The 17970-nt window shown below is 40.1% G+C and overlaps 1 protein-coding gene across 1 annotated transcript in view; it reads right to left on the bottom strand.

The window, feature by feature from the left end:
• The window catches only part of LOC136877815 (uncharacterized), a 246232-nt gene extending 233306 nt beyond the window's left edge, over nucleotides 1–12926 (bottom strand). Inside the window, exons 1-2 of the mRNA XM_068228752.1 lie at nucleotides 12837–12926; nucleotides 12470–12764 (exon numbers count right to left, since the gene is read on the bottom strand). Of these exons, the coding sequence (XP_068084853.1) occupies nucleotides 12470–12764; nucleotides 12837–12926 (385 nt within the window). The remainder of the gene's footprint in view (nucleotides 1–12469; nucleotides 12765–12836) is intronic.
• Nucleotides 12927–17970: the final 5044 nt, after the last annotated feature.

Genomic DNA, 17970 nt, shown 5'->3' with positions numbered 1-17970 from the left:
TGTTTTTGCGCTGTTGCCAAGCGCTCACTAATGAACTGGGATCAGAATTGAACTTCGACTAGTTGATCTTAGGTCTGTGTTATACAACACGACAACGGTCTGATCATAGATCATTTTCCGACCTTAGATCAACACTGATCTCCAGTCAGTGATGTTTATACAATCGGCCCTTAAACGATCTCAAAGCAGCTCGTCGTTTATTATTGAAGATTATTTGGAACGAGCAATGTGGTTTTTTAACGGCAGATAATTTGTTTGAGTTAAGGATTTACGGTATGTTTGGAATAATATTTTGCGCGTTTGTATAAGCTGGTGGCACTCGCTGTCCCACCAATGTATATACTGAAAGGGACGGGGTGGAGAACAGAAAAACGGTTTGCATGGATGCAAAGTATTAACATAAGTCTTTAAAAATGTTAAAAGTGTAGCATACGTTACATTTTGACCGCGTAAGTGAATTGAATGATGATGAAGGTATGTACTGTATGTATGGCTATCAAAATGTCGAAAGGAGCGGATATTACTCGATTGAACAAGAATACGGGGAGAGTAATGTGTCTTTCCAACACAATATGTAATCATGATAGGGTCACTAGCATATGTATCTGATAAAGTATGCAACGTGGCAATAAAAGCCATGGAGTAGCAGCATAAAGTTAGGTCGAGAGCACTGGGAGGGGATTCGGGTAAATATAATCTCGTGGGGAGCCGTCATTAAGAATAATTAAATCATGATGCTGAGAAGCTAAAAGAAGGTGAGAAAGTTTAGTGGAATCATTAATGCTTCCCCGTGTCGTTTGATGACAATTAAAATCACCAAACGGATGATATTCGACAAGGGATTTCATTGATGGTAAAAATGGGAAAATTGTGTTTCCAGAATAAAAATATCATGGGGACAATAAATATTAGTAAAATATAAATTGTTATGTGTAATTCCGACGACAAAGATGTTTGGGATTTGATGGGGAATGGGTAATATTTGATAAGGTAAGGGATTGTGTATTAGTATCGCGACCCCGCTGCAGTCTGGACCATCATAGCGATCAATGTTACATCCTGGGAGAGAAAAATTAGTTTGGGCTGTAAACCATGTTTCCTGAATTTATTGCAAGAATATGTGAAGAAGTTTCGTTAATAATCTTTTGAAGTTTTTTTTTTATTAATTACGCTCCTAGCATTCCATTGCGCGATATTTATCTTAAAAGTCAAATATATCAGATAGACGGTCGGGTAATTGATATACGGCGTGGGGGAGTTGTGAGTTATCCCCTATGGTTTGTAATAGAAGAAGCGTAATTTGCTGTATTTCCTTTTGAAGTTGGTCCTTTTTGGCGTTGTACTGGGTGTTCCTTCTGTGATATCGAAGCATTATTGATACATCGCTTATAGCAGATGTAGCGGTTGTGGCTGTGGGGGAGGTGGTGCGGTAGCGGTGTCACTGCACATATCGCATCAACAATTATATTTAAGTAATTATATAATTTATATGTGTTTTAACTAAACAATATTGAAGTGTTTCATTTATACGAGTATAAGATATTTGTTGATGAAGTTATGTATAGAGTGCAGCACCTCGCTTCCTGGACTGTTTTATGGCGCGAGTGATTGGCTAGGGACGTAGGAGAACCGCGACAGACATGCCGTGAGTAACATGTGGAGACAATAGTCTCATGAAATAAAGTAATTCCACAACAGTGCTAACATTTTTAAGTTCATTCAAATTACTGGCACAATTTTAGTTACGTCTTTTCAAGTGTAAATAATATTTCTAATGTTTTTAGTTCCGTGCTTATCACATGTGTGGGAAGGTATATGTACAGGCAGTACATACAGTAATGGTGTGTTTTAGTAGTTCACGTATAACAGAATAAATCAGTGACTTGTGTGCTCTTTATTTTTGCAAAACGTTGTTTTCTTAATAACATTTAAGTGGTCCTCCAAAAGTGTACTTTATTATGTGGTTTTTATATGCGACCACCAGAGGTAAGTTTAGATCGAAAACATACAGTAATTTCATCTCGGTCAAACATTTTGGTCCTCCGGGCCTGATCTTTGAGCTTTCCTTTTTATGTGACAGCATACTTAGTGCATTTACAGTGTCTGGATTATGACCATCATACTGTGTGATGTATCGTGGTGCAATTTATGACGCAACTCGCCACATGCCTGATTTACGCGCAATTTCACGCCGCTATATCAGAGCTACCAACCGCGCCGGTCAAACCTTCCACGCTATGGAACGTACCAACTGTGGACCATTGGCAGTCAAGATGGCTCCTTGATGACAACAACTATTTCATACATCTTATAAGGTCAGATCCAATTCATATCTTTATTCCTATCCTTTTATTATGGCGGAGGAGAGTATTACAATTCTAATACGCAAACCAGGTGTAATAAAGGGCAGCGGGACACGTATTAACAACTTCGTAGGTGGGTTTAACAGTGAGCAGGGAATTGTGGCTATTATCACTCGTAGGGAATATTTAGAGGAATTGAAACAAAAGTATCAGGACATTCAATCCTAGTTAGAAATCAGTGAGGAGGGAGAAATATACGAAGCAGATAGAGAATTATTTGAAGACACATATCTGATAAGTGTCGACATAGACAGAATAATCACCCAGCATTAACTAACAGATCTTTCCAGACACTCCAGTCAAGGGAATAACTCAGTAAGCATTAATTGCAATGGGGCCCACATCAAATTACCTACTATTACACTGAAACCGTTTGGAGGAGGGTACAAAGAATGGAGAGGATTTCACCATTCTTTTGTATCTATGATCCATAAAAATCAAGATTTGCAAAATATTCAGAAATTTCACTACTTAATTATCATTTTAAGAAACGAACCTCTTTCAATTGCACAAAGGCTCCCTCTGTCTTCTGAAAACTACAGCATACTTTAGCAAAGGTTAATAGACAGTTTTCAAAACAACAAAGTCAAGGGCCTGTGTTGCCTTCACATTGGCCTGACTTGTATTTGTTGCCTCTGTGAGAGAATTTGCATCTTTTTTCTGGATGTTTCTTGCTCTAATATCCGTTTAATGTGAATTGACGAAATTATTATTGTCACAATTGTTAATCAACAAACTATACCCAACGAGAAGGAAGGCATGGGAAATACACACTTCAAGTTCTGAGTTAGAATCTCTGAAGGTGTTTAGGACATTTTAGAAAAGAGATGGTTAGCACTTGAGGCAATGACGCCAGGTACTCAAGTTAAACAGATTAAACAGTAAATTAGAACTACACCCAAACATCAAGTAAGCAATGTGCATGCTAGTGTTAATTACCAATGTGTACTCTGCAAGGGCTCATATTACCTATATAAGTGTGAGTCCGTCAAAAATCTCAATGAACATGAGAGACATAATGCCGTGCGAGACTATAAATGATGCTTTAACTGTTTGGGCAATAGTAATAATGTGGATCAGTGCCAATCAGGTTCGGGCAAGATGTGTGGAAAATATCGTAATTCACTATTGCATGATGACACCAGACGTGACCGCAGCAAGCCAATGCTTAGCTCACGGAAAACAGAGAGGGAACACAGCTCGCGCCAGGCAGTAGCTGATCACACAGCCGGTTTAACGGATGTTATTTACTGCGCTGTCAAGGAATCCTATCTGTCTACAATCTTGATATCAACTACGATATTCAAGGTTAAGCACATTCACGGTAATATGCACGTGGCTAGATGTTTTTGGATTCAGGTTCTCAAACGAATTTCGTGAGCGAAGAACTAGCTCAATTATTACGTCTCAGAAAACAAAAACATGTTACACCAGTAACTGGAATTAACGGTGCAGGAGTTCAAACCTCACACTCTCACACTGCATTACAGTTCATTTGCAATCTGCGGTCAGCCCTTGCAATATAGATGCCACATGCTTAGTGGTACCAAAGATTACAAACAATTTGTCAAGTAGAAAAATTGAAATTTCATGGTGGAATCTACCCACCAATATAAAATATGCCGACAGAAATTTCCACATGCCAAGCAAGATCGATTTGCTACTCCTTGCAGACATATTTTTTAAGGTTATAATGGAGGGTAAGAAAACTTGTGATGGGTATCCAACATTGCAGAATACGAAACTGAGCAGGGTAGTAGCTGGCCAGGCACCCATACAGCTCCACCAAAGGGAAAATGCAACATAGCTATTCATCCAGATAGACTAATTAGACACACAACTTAAAATATTCTGGGAAACAGAATAACTGAATATGCCACCAGTCACCAAAGAAGAAAGATATTGCGAAGAACACTTCACCAAGAACACAACGCGAGATGCTACAGGAGGGTTCCGAGTTCGACTACCACTTAAACAGACTTCATCCCAGTTAGGGAATTCATACCCACAGGCAGTAGTGAGATTCCACACATTTGAGAAGAAACTTCATCGTGATCACAAATTAAGAGCAGAATATTCAGCATTCATGACTGAGTATCTGAAACTTGGCCACATGAAACCAGTACCCACGTGCACCGAAAATGGAGGTTACTTCATGCCACATCATGCCGTATTCAAACCGACAAGTACCAGCACTAAAACTCGTGCTGTCTTTGATGCGTCTGCTAAAACTCACAGTGGCGTATCTTTGAATGATAATTTACTCGTAGGTCCTACCATACAAGACGACCTGCATTCTGTTGTACTACGTTTCTGATCACACAAGATTGCTCTTGTCGCAGATATTACAAAAATGTATCGACAAATTCAAGTAGACAAGGACATGAAACTACAACGAATACTGTGGAGAAACATTAGCACCGAGCCAATCCAGTGTTATGAACTCACGATAGTTTTTACGGAACTGCAAATGCTCCCTTTCTCGCTCTGATATGTTTGAAACAATTAGCCAACGAAGAGTCAAACAAATATCCACAAGCAGCAGCTGTCCTTAGAAAGGAGTTTAATGTTGATGACCTCCTAACCGGAGCTAATACTGAATCAGAAGCCATTCGCTTACAGCAAGAATTAGAGACATTACTATTAAGAGGAGGATTAGAACTTAAGAACCAGAGAAACAAGGAAATGCCATTTGGTCCTTGTTTCAATTACTATGAAATCCTGACATTCACTTCCCCGCGATAGAAAGGGGGCAACGACTGCATATAAATATAATATTTTATATGCAGGCGGCTAACGAAAGAAGGGACCGATTATCTACCGGTATAAGGAGATCCCCTATACCAAGTGCCAACAGTCTCTTTGAGAGTGGATGAGCGAGTATGGGTAAGGGCACTCTATTGTCCTGGGGACAAGAAATTGTTCCCAATGGCGGAGGAACCAGTTTGGTCAACGGCATTAGGATGCAGAAGGCAACGGGAAACCACTGCATTAAAGATCCTGAGAGATATTCCAATAAATCCACATGGCATGGCTGCAACGTCAAGATCAGAACTTGCCATGTGGATCGTCTACCTCCGTTTGGAGACGGCGGCTTAAGAAGAAGAAATAGTGGTGTACCAGCAGTAAGGTCATGTCAAAAATACCTCAAGAAAATAGAGAGACCAAATCACCACTTCAACTCGACAATGCAGATACAGTAAGAACATTGGGAATACTCTGGTTCCCTTCTACGGACCAATTTCAATTCGACATAACTGTTAAAAGGGTTTCCCATGCAACCAAGAGAAGTATACTCTCAACTATTGCTGCAATTTTAGTCCCTCTGGGCTTATTGGGTCCTGTTATTTTCTCATGCAAGGTCTTTATGCTACAACTCTGGACTTTTCAATTAAAATGGGACCAAGACCTGCCAAGTCAGCTTCTTAACACTTGGAATGCAATTTACTCGCAATTACTAGAACTTAACGATATAAAATTGACAGGTATATTTTAAGTAAGACTAAAATGGTAAATTGTGAATTGCATGATTTTTGTGACGGCTCTGAACGTGGCTACGGGGCGTGCGTATACATTCGTACCACAAATGAACAAGGGCTTATTTCATGCAATTTCGTATGTTCTAAACCTAGAGTCGCTCCACGTAAACTACTGTCAATTCAACGCTTAGAATTGTGCGGCGGTCTCCTGTTAGCAAGATTACTTAAGCGAACGTTCACGAGTCTCAACCTGGATATTAGATCTATTCATGCGTGGACAGACTGAACAACTGTCTTACAATGGATTTCGTCACCATCAACCAGGTGGAAAATACTTTTCGACAACCGGGTCTCTGAAACCCAGGACACGATTGAAAACTGAACATGGCATCATGTATCTACACAACAGAATTCAGCTGACATATTGTCACGAGGAAGCGAGCCTCATGCATTAAAATTACACGACCTCTGGTGGCATGGGCCGTCCTGGTTGTGCCAGGCTGAAGAATTATGGCCAATCAGTACTGCAGAATGTACCTCAGAAGCACTTGAAGCCAAACTCACTACAAATGCAATCAACAGCTGCGGTAATGAAGATATCACTACAAGGATTTCCTCGATCTCAAGAATGGAACGTGACTTTGCGTACTGCAAAATATTCCTCTAAAATCTACAGCACTCTCATGCGAAGATTACAGGAAATCTATGCACGGAAGAATGCAACAATGCACTACTTAGCTGTGTACGATATATTCAACACCAGGAATTTCAGAAGGGAATTCAGTATCTCCAACTGAAAAAAGAAGTTGACAAGAGAAGTCAGTTAAAATATCTCACTCCATTTCTCGATAAAGACGGGTGTCTCAGAGTGGGCGGGCGATTACGTAATGCAGACGCAGCATATGACCAGAAACATCAGTTTATATTACCAGCGCATCACCATGTCACGAAATTAATTATTCGTGAAGAACACTTAAGATTACTACATGATAGAACACAGCTACCAGTTGCATCACATAGAATGAAGTATTGGATTCCTCACGCCAGGACAACTGTCAAAGGTGTCATTGGTAAATGCGTGCCATGTTACAGGTTCAAGGCCGAGAGCTCATCGCAATTGATGGGCCAGCTGCCTGCTGAAAGAGTTAAGCCCACTCCTCATTTCCTATATAGCGGTGTAGACTTTGCGGGACCCTTCTTCAATAAACACGGTTCTCCACGTAGTAACACGAGAGTAAATGTTACGTTGCACTTTCTCTCCGCTTAGCCACCAAGGCCATTCTCTTGAAACGTGTTAGACTTCTTGCTGCTTTAAGGAGAATGATAGCCCGGAGAGGAAAGGTACTTCAACTTCACAGTCACAATGTTTCATCATTCATCGGAGCTAGAAATCAACTTCGAGAACTTCACGAATTATTCCAATCAGAGCAACACCAACGACAGATGGATTATGTTGGAATCCAAGAAGGATTTACCTAGAAATTCATTCCTCCACGGGTACCAAATTTTGGAGGTCTTTGGGAATCTGGGGAGAAATCTATTAAATTTAATCTTACTAGAGTTATTCATGCTCACATGACATTTGAAGAAATTACTACTCGCCTCTGTCAGATAGAATCCATTTTAAATTCACGTCCAATCACTCTCCTTATCACTGACCCAAATGACACCAGGACATTTCCTTATAGGAGAACCCATAATGGCCATACCTGAACCAGACCTAACCTTATCAAATACTTCAAGGCTTTCCAGGAGGAATCATCTTCAAAATATGAAGGGACATTTTTGAAACAGGTGGTCATCCGACTATCTGGGCAGCTTGCATCAACGCATGAGATGGAGGTCAGCACAGCTCAGAGAATCTACAGGCACTGTTGTCGTAAATAAGGATGACAACATTCCACTATTGGACTGGAGATTAGGCATTATTGAACAAATTATCCGAAGAAATGTCGGGTTGGTGAGAGTCGTTGATGTCTGTACTCCCTCAGGAGTTTATAGGAGACCTCTGCGCAAATTATGCCAACTCCCAATTCATTAGTGACCTCAGTGTAGTGCTTCGTCAATATTTTCTTGTGTATTTGTGCATATGTATTTATCTTTACTTTGACAGTTTGTTTTTGAGACAGAGCAGTGCACTATATGTTTTATTTTCAGGGTATTTAATTTCATTGTTATTGTATTTAATTTGTAAATGTAAAGTGTGAGCAAAATTTTAAGTGGGCCGGTATGTTTCTGCGCATACCACATTCTTTCTGATTATATTAGACAGGTTTGTGAAATCAATAACTGGTTCGATAGAAGGCAGTTCGGTTTTAGGAAAGGTTATTCCACTGAAGCTCAACTTACAGGATTCCAGCAAGATATAGCAGATATCTTGGATTCAGGAGGTCAAATGGACTGTATCGCGATTGACCTGTCTAAAGCATTTGATAGGGTGGATCATGGGAGACTGCTGGCAAAAATGAGTGCAATTGGACTAGGCAGAAGAGTGAATGAATGGGTTGCTATATTTCTAGAAAATAGATCTCAGATAATTAGAGTAGGTGAAGCTTTATCTGACCCTGTAATAACTAAGAGGGGGATTCCTTAAGGCAGTATTATTGGACCTTTATGTTTTCTTATATATATATAAATGATATGAGTAAAGGAGAGGAATCAGCGTTAAGACTTTTTGCGGATGATGTTATTCTGTATAGAGTAATAAATAAGTTACAAGATTGTGAGCAACTGCAACGTGACCTCGAAAATATTGTGAGATGGACAGCAGGCAATGGTATGTTGATAAACGGGGTTAAAAGTCAGGTTGTGAGTTTCACAAATAGGAAAAGTGACCGCAGTTTTAATTTCTGCGTTGATGGGGTGAAAATTCTTTTCGGGGATCATTGTAAGTCTCTAGGTGTTAATGTAAGCAAAGATCTTCATCGGGGTAATCATATAAATGCAGGCGCGGTTCTGCCTTTAGATCACATGGTCACGTGCCCCTCCACCGATTAAAACTATCATAAAAATCAGAACAACATTATGCACGATTGCTGTCACGACCACCTTCAGTGAGTTCAAGAGGCTATGATTCACCATGGTTGTTCTTGTTCTAGCAGCCCTGGCCTAAACTAGGCAACATAGTAATGGTCTAATCCCGGATGGGACCGACTCGTCCTTATACCTGAACAGCATCCCCTCTTTCAGCGAGCTGTGAGGGGTGAAGGGGGTAATGGCAAATTCCATTGACCCGGTCACAGTATTTCTACGACGTAACACTTCAGCGCTAGTTCGTATTTTGAACTTACTTCTCCTACAGCCTATTAGATAGCACTCAGCTACATTTTCTTGTCGGCGTATGTATTTTTAACGCGCGCAAAGGTAGTGTTTGTAGCAAACCTGTGTGCTTACCTTGTACGTCTGTTAGATTAATCGTTTCCATTGGTGTCGATGTTCATTGTAAGTCTGAAAAGTGTGTGAAGATTAGTGTGATGTATCTGAGTGTATTCCTATGCGAGCATAAGTGTTTTTAAAATGAATCAAGTGAGCTACTTACAAACAAAATCTCTTAATTACGAAAACAGATTATTAGCTAAAGAAATGGGCCGACCAAGACCAGAGCTTAGTATAAATCGTTCAAGGATAAAAATAGAACCTACAATCGCAGTTTCATATACAAGAAATAAGAAGGTAGATGATAGATAGATATTTATTTCAATAATTAATTCCAACGAGCCAAAGGCTCATACAGAGGAATTGTACAATGAATAATATATTCAATGGCGGATTAATTTAAGATTAATTTAATTGATTTAATTGATGCTTAGTGTTCGTAATATGTTGAATGTGCCCCACCCATTTCGATCATCACGAGCCGCCACTGCATAAATGGGATTGTAAATAAAGGGTACAGATCTCTGCACATGGTTATGAGGGTGTTTAGGGGTTGTAGTAAGGATTAAAAGAGAGAGCATATAAGTCTCTGGTAAGACTCCAACTAGAGTACGTTTCCAGTGTATGGGACCCTCACCAGGATTACCTGATTCAAGAACTGGAAATAATGAAAAGAAAAGCAGCTCGATTGGTTCTGGGTGATTTCCGACAAAAGAGTAGCGTTACAAAAATTTTGCAACATTGGGCTGGGAAGAATTGAGAGAAAGAAGGAGAGCTGCTCGACTAAGTGGTATGTTCAGAGCTGTCAGCGGAGAGATGGCGTGGAATGACATTAGTAGACGAATAAGTTTGAGTGGCGTTTTTAAAAGTAGGAAAGATCACAATATAAAGATAAAGTTGGAATTCAAGAGGACAAATTGGGGCAAATATTCATTTATAGGAAGGGGAGTTAGGGATTGGAATAACTTATAAAGGGAGATGTTCAATAAATTTCCAGTTTCTTTGAAATCATTTTAGAAGCGTCTTTGAAAACAATAGGTACGGAATATGCCACCTGGGTGACTGCCTTAAATGCAGATCAGTATTGATTGATTGATTGATTGATTGATTGATTGATTGATTGATTGATTGATTGATTGATTGATTGATTGATTGATTGATTGATTGATTGATTGATTGATTGATAACTTTCAAGTTTACCTTTCAGCTAGTAATCCCAGTATGATATGGTAATGGGAAAATGATATATCCCCTGTAGTATAATAAATAATAGCATAAACCTGTTATACTGTAATGGTTAGATTACTCATGAGGATGGAATACTTTTTAAAATATGATCAGAATGAGGTTGTAACCTATTGTAGGTCCGTATATTTTTAAGGATTTTCATCATAAATATTTATGTCCTTGGTATTTATTGTAATTTACACATAACCACGACCGCCAAGCATGGTAACGCTCTTGTTCCGGTTTCGAGGCCTGTTCGTATGACACAGTGCGACGATTTCGAAATACCCTACAATCAGCTGATAGTGATGTTGGCCCCGTGCCGCAACATGATGAAGTGGCAGTATTCGCAGTCTGTGATTTTAAATGTTTAAGCTTTCGGTTAACGTCTTTAATTCTGCCCCAGTTATTCTAAAATGCGTATTTTCTACACTTATTCGTCATTCAAGAGTAACGCCACCTTGCTTGTGTGGCCAGAGGAAAAATGGCAGACGTTCGTTCTATTAGCTTCACCCACGCAGCGCTTCCACCTATCTAGTTATTCTTGCTCGTAGCTCCTCCTGCAGCATTCGCAAAAGGAAAGTCACTAGCGGCCTGTCCAGCTTACTGGATAATCGTACGTTTTTGCGCAGTCGATTTGTTTATTAGCCTCCATCTGCTTAAGGCTGATAGATCATTTCCGCTGTAAATCACAAGACAAGAGATGGCCGCATTGTTACAGCTCGCCAGCCGCTGCATATGTGTTAGTGGCTTGCACAACCCCTTCCTTACCCCTACTGCTTCTCCTCAACCCTCAATGTCTGTCTCTCTATTTATGTTTGTTTTGCCTTGCTTCTCAGTCACACACTACATCTGTTATCCGAGCCGTATGACCAATTTGTGGACAAGGCACTCTCTCGTCGTCCAACCCAATAAAAGAGAGATCGGCGTGTATTATGATATATTACGATTTTGAAGATTAGAACTCTAATAAAGTTCTATTGATTATAAACATTATTTTATTCTGTAATTATAACTTACATAATTCTATAAAATATAATAATTTTTAGGCCGCCTCTGTGATGTAGTGGTTAGTGTGATTAGCTGCCACCCCCGGAGGCCCGGGTTCCCTTGCCGACACTACCACGAAATTTGAAAAGTGGTACGAGGGCCGGAATGGGGTCCAGGGTTAGCCTCGGGAGGTCAGCTGAGTAGAGTGGGGTTGATTTCCTCCTCAGCCATCCTCGAAGTGGCTATCCGTTGTTTTCCACTTCTCCTCCAGGCAAATGCCGGGATGGTACCTAACTTAAAGCCACGATCGCTTGCTTCCCCGTTCCTCGTCCATGCCTTCCGATCTTCACATTCCCAACAAGGCCCATGTCCAGCATAAAACCTGAGGCCACCTGGGCGTGTTACTGGTCCTCCTCCCCAGATGTGACCATCCAACCCAAAGTCTCACTCTTCAGGGCACTGCCTTTGAGGCGTAAAGAGGTGGGATCCCTCACTGAGTCCGAGGAAAAACCAACCCTGGAGGGTAAACAGCTTAAGAAAAAAGAAAAATAATATTTAACATTCTATAACGAAACGCACGTATGTTATTATGAACAGATATATTTCTGAAAACTTTTTTATTACTTTATTTACATATTTACATTTCATATTGTGCTATATTAAGTACGGCTCGTTGGATGAATAGTCAGCGTTGAGGTCTTCGATTTATCGGGTCCGGGGTTCGATTCTCGGTAGGATCAGGGATTTTAATCGCGCCTGTTTAATTCTTCTGGCTCGGAAACTGGGTATTTGTATTTATCCTAACACTTTCCTCTTCATATTCAGACAATGCACTACCCTGTCTGTTTTCAGCTTTTCATTGTCAAATCTAGTGGTTTTCTTTGTCCGGACTCTTCTGTTGTTCCTTGGAAGAAGCTTGATTTCGATCTTGGAGATAGTGGTCCGAATCAAGGTTAGGGCTTCTCAAGACTTTCACGTTTTGATTCTCTCGTGTCGCTTTCCGTGCAATGGCTACACGATCATTTTGGAACTCACCCAGGTTAGGATTTGGGGATGTCCACATATTTCGCTTCATTGGCAGATGTTTGAAGGCTGTCAATTTTAGAACTAGATTGAAAGCCTTACAGAGTTCTATAAGTCTTTCTCCATTCCGGTTGGTTCGTCGATGGGCTGGGTACTTTCCAACGATGTTTTGCAATTTCCTTTCTCTGCCAATTTGAGCATTGATGTCTCCAAGCAAAATGATCGTGTGTTTATCGGAAATTTTTGGGATGACAACTTCCAGCTCCACCCAGAATTTATCTGTTCCATCTGGGTCTTTCTTATTTGCCTGGTTGATTGGTTCATGTACATTCACAAGCGTGTAGACCTTGTTCGTGCTTCGAAAGCTAAGCACCTATACTCGGCTCTTTGGAGAGCTGAAGTCGATGACCGAGCCTAGAATCTTCTTGCTGACAGTAAATCCTGTGCCGAGGCGTGGAGCAGTTTTCATCACACATTTGCCAGTTTTCCCTTTAAAGATTCTATAACATTGTGACTCAAAGGTATGTTCATCACTAACCTTGTTTCTTGAATTGCTGCGATTATGATCTCATAATGAGAGAGGATGTCTTCCAGTTGTTTGAGTTTACCGACCTTCAAGAGGGAGTTGGCATTGAAGGTTGCAAAGAAGTTTTGATGTTTGTGGCTGATCTTGTTTCTAGAAGACTCCGATACCTCCAAGCATATCGGTGCAGGCTCCCCAGAATCCGAAGACCCGCATGCGTCACTCAAGGCGACGGTATATTGGTTACCACCTAGGGTACTATTTCCAGTCGAATTTTCCTCCATGCCTTACAGCTGAAAACTTGTAGTTTGGGGTCGATGGTATTGCACATCGACCAAGTAACTGCGAAGGTTGTAAGTCTTGGAGAGAGCCTGATGTTCGGCGAGGGATGACATTTCCTTCATACCCAACGCTTCGGTTTTCCCACCGGTACTCGGGTGGCTGTTTGCAATGGTTTTCCAGTGGGCGATTTGTGCGACACATACCTACGCCATACGGTGACATTTATTATTATTATTATTATTATTATTATTATTATTATTATTATTATTATTATTATTATTATTATTATTATTATTATTTTACAGCGTTCGTACAAATCGTTCACTGGTTAATTAGCTTTCTCGGGAGATCATTGGTGATGTCCGACCCATGATCACGGGTTCGATTCCAACGAACGAAAGAAACACTAAATCTGAAAGGTGACATTTCATTTTAGCAGATCTACCAATAAAAATAAAACTATATTGCTCCTCTAAAAGCAGCTCTGCAGTTTTCCTACAAGTATGTGGAAGTAAACGGGAGTGAGGAATTCCCACACTCTCTTATCTATATCATTAAGTCAGTAGTATAAAGTGAGGAAGTATATACGATAAGTAACGCATGGTTGATAGTTAGCAGTGGCGATCTGACGGATCCTCCGCCGGTGCCCGCTCCTATCCAATATTCAGCAGCAATCTGCGTGTGGCGAGGAGGGAAGAGGGGCGAGAGCCTGGGCTACAATATCAGTCTCTGATGCCTTGCTCTCAGAAATATGTGCGACGTTTTTTCTCACTGCTTTCAAGTTTTGTAAATGGAACAATGTTTCAGATGCTTACATAACAATGTGCTTTAGACTTCCATCATTCTCCGTTGAGATTTGGGCTTCAGTGATAGCCTTGGTAGCCATCAGTATACGTCACTGTTCTTGCTTATAATTACATATCAGTAAACGATAACGTCTCTATCTCGAATCCCATAACACAGATGAACGGTGTGCTTCAGGGATCCAATGAGCCCCATACTCTTCAACTCATACTCAGACCTAATACCCACTATAAAAGTCGAAGGCGACGAGGTACATAAATACATGTATGCAGATGTCATGGTACTCACGAAAAACTACAGGCTGCTTTCAGCAAGCTGAACATTTGGGCAGAGGACAATGGATTCAGAATTAATCGACAGAAGACAGTACAGGTGATCTTCCGCCAGGGAGGCAGAACAGCATTAACAGAAAAAATTACTATGAATACGGAGGAGAAACTATGCCAATCATAAACAACTTTAACTAGTTGGGCATTATATTACAGACGTCAAGAACTACTAATACCAGACACATCAAGGATAGACTGGATGCGGCCGTAATAGCATGAATTACATCTTGATCTTACTCAAAATTTCGGTTGAAGCCGCTATGAAATTGTTCCATGCAAAAATATCGCCGATAATGACGTACGGACTAGAATTGACATGGGAACATCTCACTAAAAGAATTATTCGAGACGACATTGAAAATGTAAAAGCATTCTAGATGAAAAAGGTATCGTGTTTGTCCAAATTCACTCCTTCAAGACTATGTTACGAGCTTTCAAGAAAACTCTTCTATACATAAGAACTACGTCACAAACTAATATTGCCATCTAGTGTTGCATTCAACCAGTTCCAAAGAGAGCTGAAAACCAAGAAGGGAGATATATGAGAAACATTCTACACCACATAGTCTATGACCAGCATGGATTGGATGAAGGGAAACTAGGGACTCAGGCACATACCAAACCAGGAAGGGAGATATATGGGAAACATTCTACACCACATTGTCTATGACCAGTATGGATTGGATGAAGGCAAACTATGGACTCAGGCACATAGCGATTGGATTAGCAGCACACGGTTTTTATCACGGCGTGTGAAATAACAAAATATTTCACACCCCCAGAAAGGAATGTATATGTGTATTGTGCGAGAAGACTTGCCACATATATAATGTTGTGACGTGTTCTAAAAGACAGATGGGACGTACCAAATTCTGTTTAATGTAATTAGTCATGTAAACATATTTCAATGGTAATTGGCTGCAGTAAAATCTTTATTATTATTATTATTATTATTATTATTATTATTATTATTATTATTATTATTATTATTATTATTATTATTATTATTATTATTATTATTATTATTATTATTATTATTATTATTATTATTATTTTGTTGAAAGTTCTGCAAGTTACCACTTCGGTGCTGCACCGAAATCAGGATAATTTTGCCCATTAAAAAATTAGAATCCCTTTACTTTCGACTTAAGCGCCATTTAACTCAAGTTAGACAGGTTTTCAATACTAAGCGACAACATGGCTTGAAATCGGTCATTTCCTTTTAAATGATCATATTTCCACATCCCACTTATGGAATGCTGTTCGTGCACTTACTTGAGATTCTCATCACATTATCCTTTCTGTAATAGCACCGAATATTTTGTCCGATTTTCTTACTTCGCTAATCCCTGTATATGTTGTGCTAGATTTCACCTCCCAGCCTTGTCACGCGCATCCTCACTTTGCTGTACTGTTGCAACCTATTGAGAGTAAAGGATTAAAATCTGCACTTCAGCTCAGTAACACTTCATCTCCTGGACTTGACTTTATCTCTTATGCAGTGGCGGCGCGTGGATGAAACGTCTGGGGGTTCACTGTTGTGGAAAATAACGTGTTCAGATTAATATTGTTACTTGATGTTTACATAGATGTAAAATAGTGACATTGCTTGATTAGAAACGCGACTTTGCTTTGCAGAGATACGGCTACAGCTCGAAGAAGTTACCAAAACAATGAAGAATGAAAGACAGAGAATATGAGGTGCAATTACTTTAAGCTGATCCAATTCCCCCTCATTTTGAAGACGTTGCTTACGTAGGAATAACTTCTTCAAGAACATGTTAGGCAGACTACTGTTACTTATGTGTTGACGTATTTTGCTGTTTACTTTTCATAAACCACATATTACTAATGAAAAGTTTCATTTAATTACATAAACTTAGGTTACGTACGCCTATTGATGCTATAAAAACCGTAGTTAGCAAAATATTCTGGCCCATTGCGGTTAATAACATCAGAATGGCAAAATCGCCAAATTAAAATCCCTTCAAAACCTACCACGTACGGCAAATTTTAACCGCGCGCTCTGACAATACTTCGGCTAATTTCGGGACTGCTCGATGTAACTCGTGTCTATCGCTGGTACAGTTGACAGCGATTCCTGGGCTATGTTTTCCCTGCTTCTCATAACCCCTCGCCTTGCGCACCCTCCTTACGTCTCACGGCCCCGCGCGTTCAGTCCTGAAATTGAACTTATTTGCTGGTTACGGAGAGCAACCGAGTGTTGATGTCAAAAAAACCGCTACGCGCGCTGATATACGGTGCAAATTTAAGGAATACTCTCGGATAAACCATTTTACCTAGACTCATTTATTTCTAGGGGGTTCACTAAACATATAGAACGCGCCGCCACTGCTCTTATGTTATGTTGAAAGCATTGCCTCAGCGTGCCCGTAATGTTGTATTACATCTATCTAATGTTTTGCGCACTACAATCTCCCCCCACCTTCCACAGAATGGAATGACTTCTTTTTACTCCCTATTCTCAAACCTCGACTCCATCCTACTGGCCATAATAATTTTTGTGTCATTGTTCTCGGTTCCTGTTTAAGAAAAACCTTTTTAAGATATTGTTTCAAAGGCTTGTGCGGGACTTAGAGTACTACTCGCTCATGCCGAAATACCAGTGTGCTTATTTTAAAGTTCGAAGTGCTCAGGATGCGTTAAATATGTTTATCGTTGATATCTTTTTAGCTAAGTCCCGCAAGTACAGTACTATTTCAGTCTTTTTGGACATACTGGGTGCGTTTGTTCACTAAACATATAGAACGCGCCGCCACTGCTCTTATGTTATGTTGAAAGCATTGCCTCAATGTTATTTGTTATGGCACATCCTTGCTCGGAAAGGTTTCCCATCTCAATTCTTGCATATCTTACGTAATTTGCTCACATATCGGAACCTAATTATTATATCTTCGCATCCCGCCCAGATTCCACGTCAGACATCCGTCGGTCTTCCTTAGGGTGATGTACTTAGCGGCATATTATTTGCCCTATATGTGAGTGTCTTGAATTTCTGGTTACTCAATATGCTAGAAATCTTGCATATGCAGACGATATTGTTATCTGTTGTTCTCATGCAGATTTTGACAAGTGTAGGCAACATATATCCCAACTTATGGGTCATGTCAGTACGTCGCTTACTTTACATGGGTTAACCCTTTCCACCTCTAAATGTTCTGCTATGACATTTACTCACAAAAGACAATTCAATGAGGATACTACAGTGTTTGACCAGTATGAAGTTCCAATACGCACATGTCGTAAGTACCTCGGTGTAATGATAGACCGAAAATTAACTTTCCAGCAGCATATCATTACCTTACGCCACAGCTCTGCTGCGTATCTTAAACTCTTGAAGTCTGTCACACGTAGATCCTGGGGTGCAGACCCGTCTACACCTTAGGTTGCTATATATTGCTACAATTAGAGCGAGATTTTATTATAGTGCCCAGTTCCTTAATATTGCACCCATGTCCTATCTGCACTTAATACTATACAGCACCAGGCACTACGTATCTGTTTTGGGGCATTATCAACTACTCCCACGAATGCACTATTGGTTGAGTCTGGGG

The sequence above is a fragment of the Anabrus simplex genome, chromosome 7, assembly GCF_040414725.1.
Source record: "Anabrus simplex isolate iqAnaSimp1 chromosome 7, ASM4041472v1, whole genome shotgun sequence".
NCBI lineage: Eukaryota > Metazoa > Arthropoda > Insecta > Orthoptera > Tettigoniidae > Anabrus > Anabrus simplex.
The sequence above is the reverse complement of the archived record's forward strand: the minus strand, read 5'-3'. Positions and strand labels throughout refer to the sequence as shown.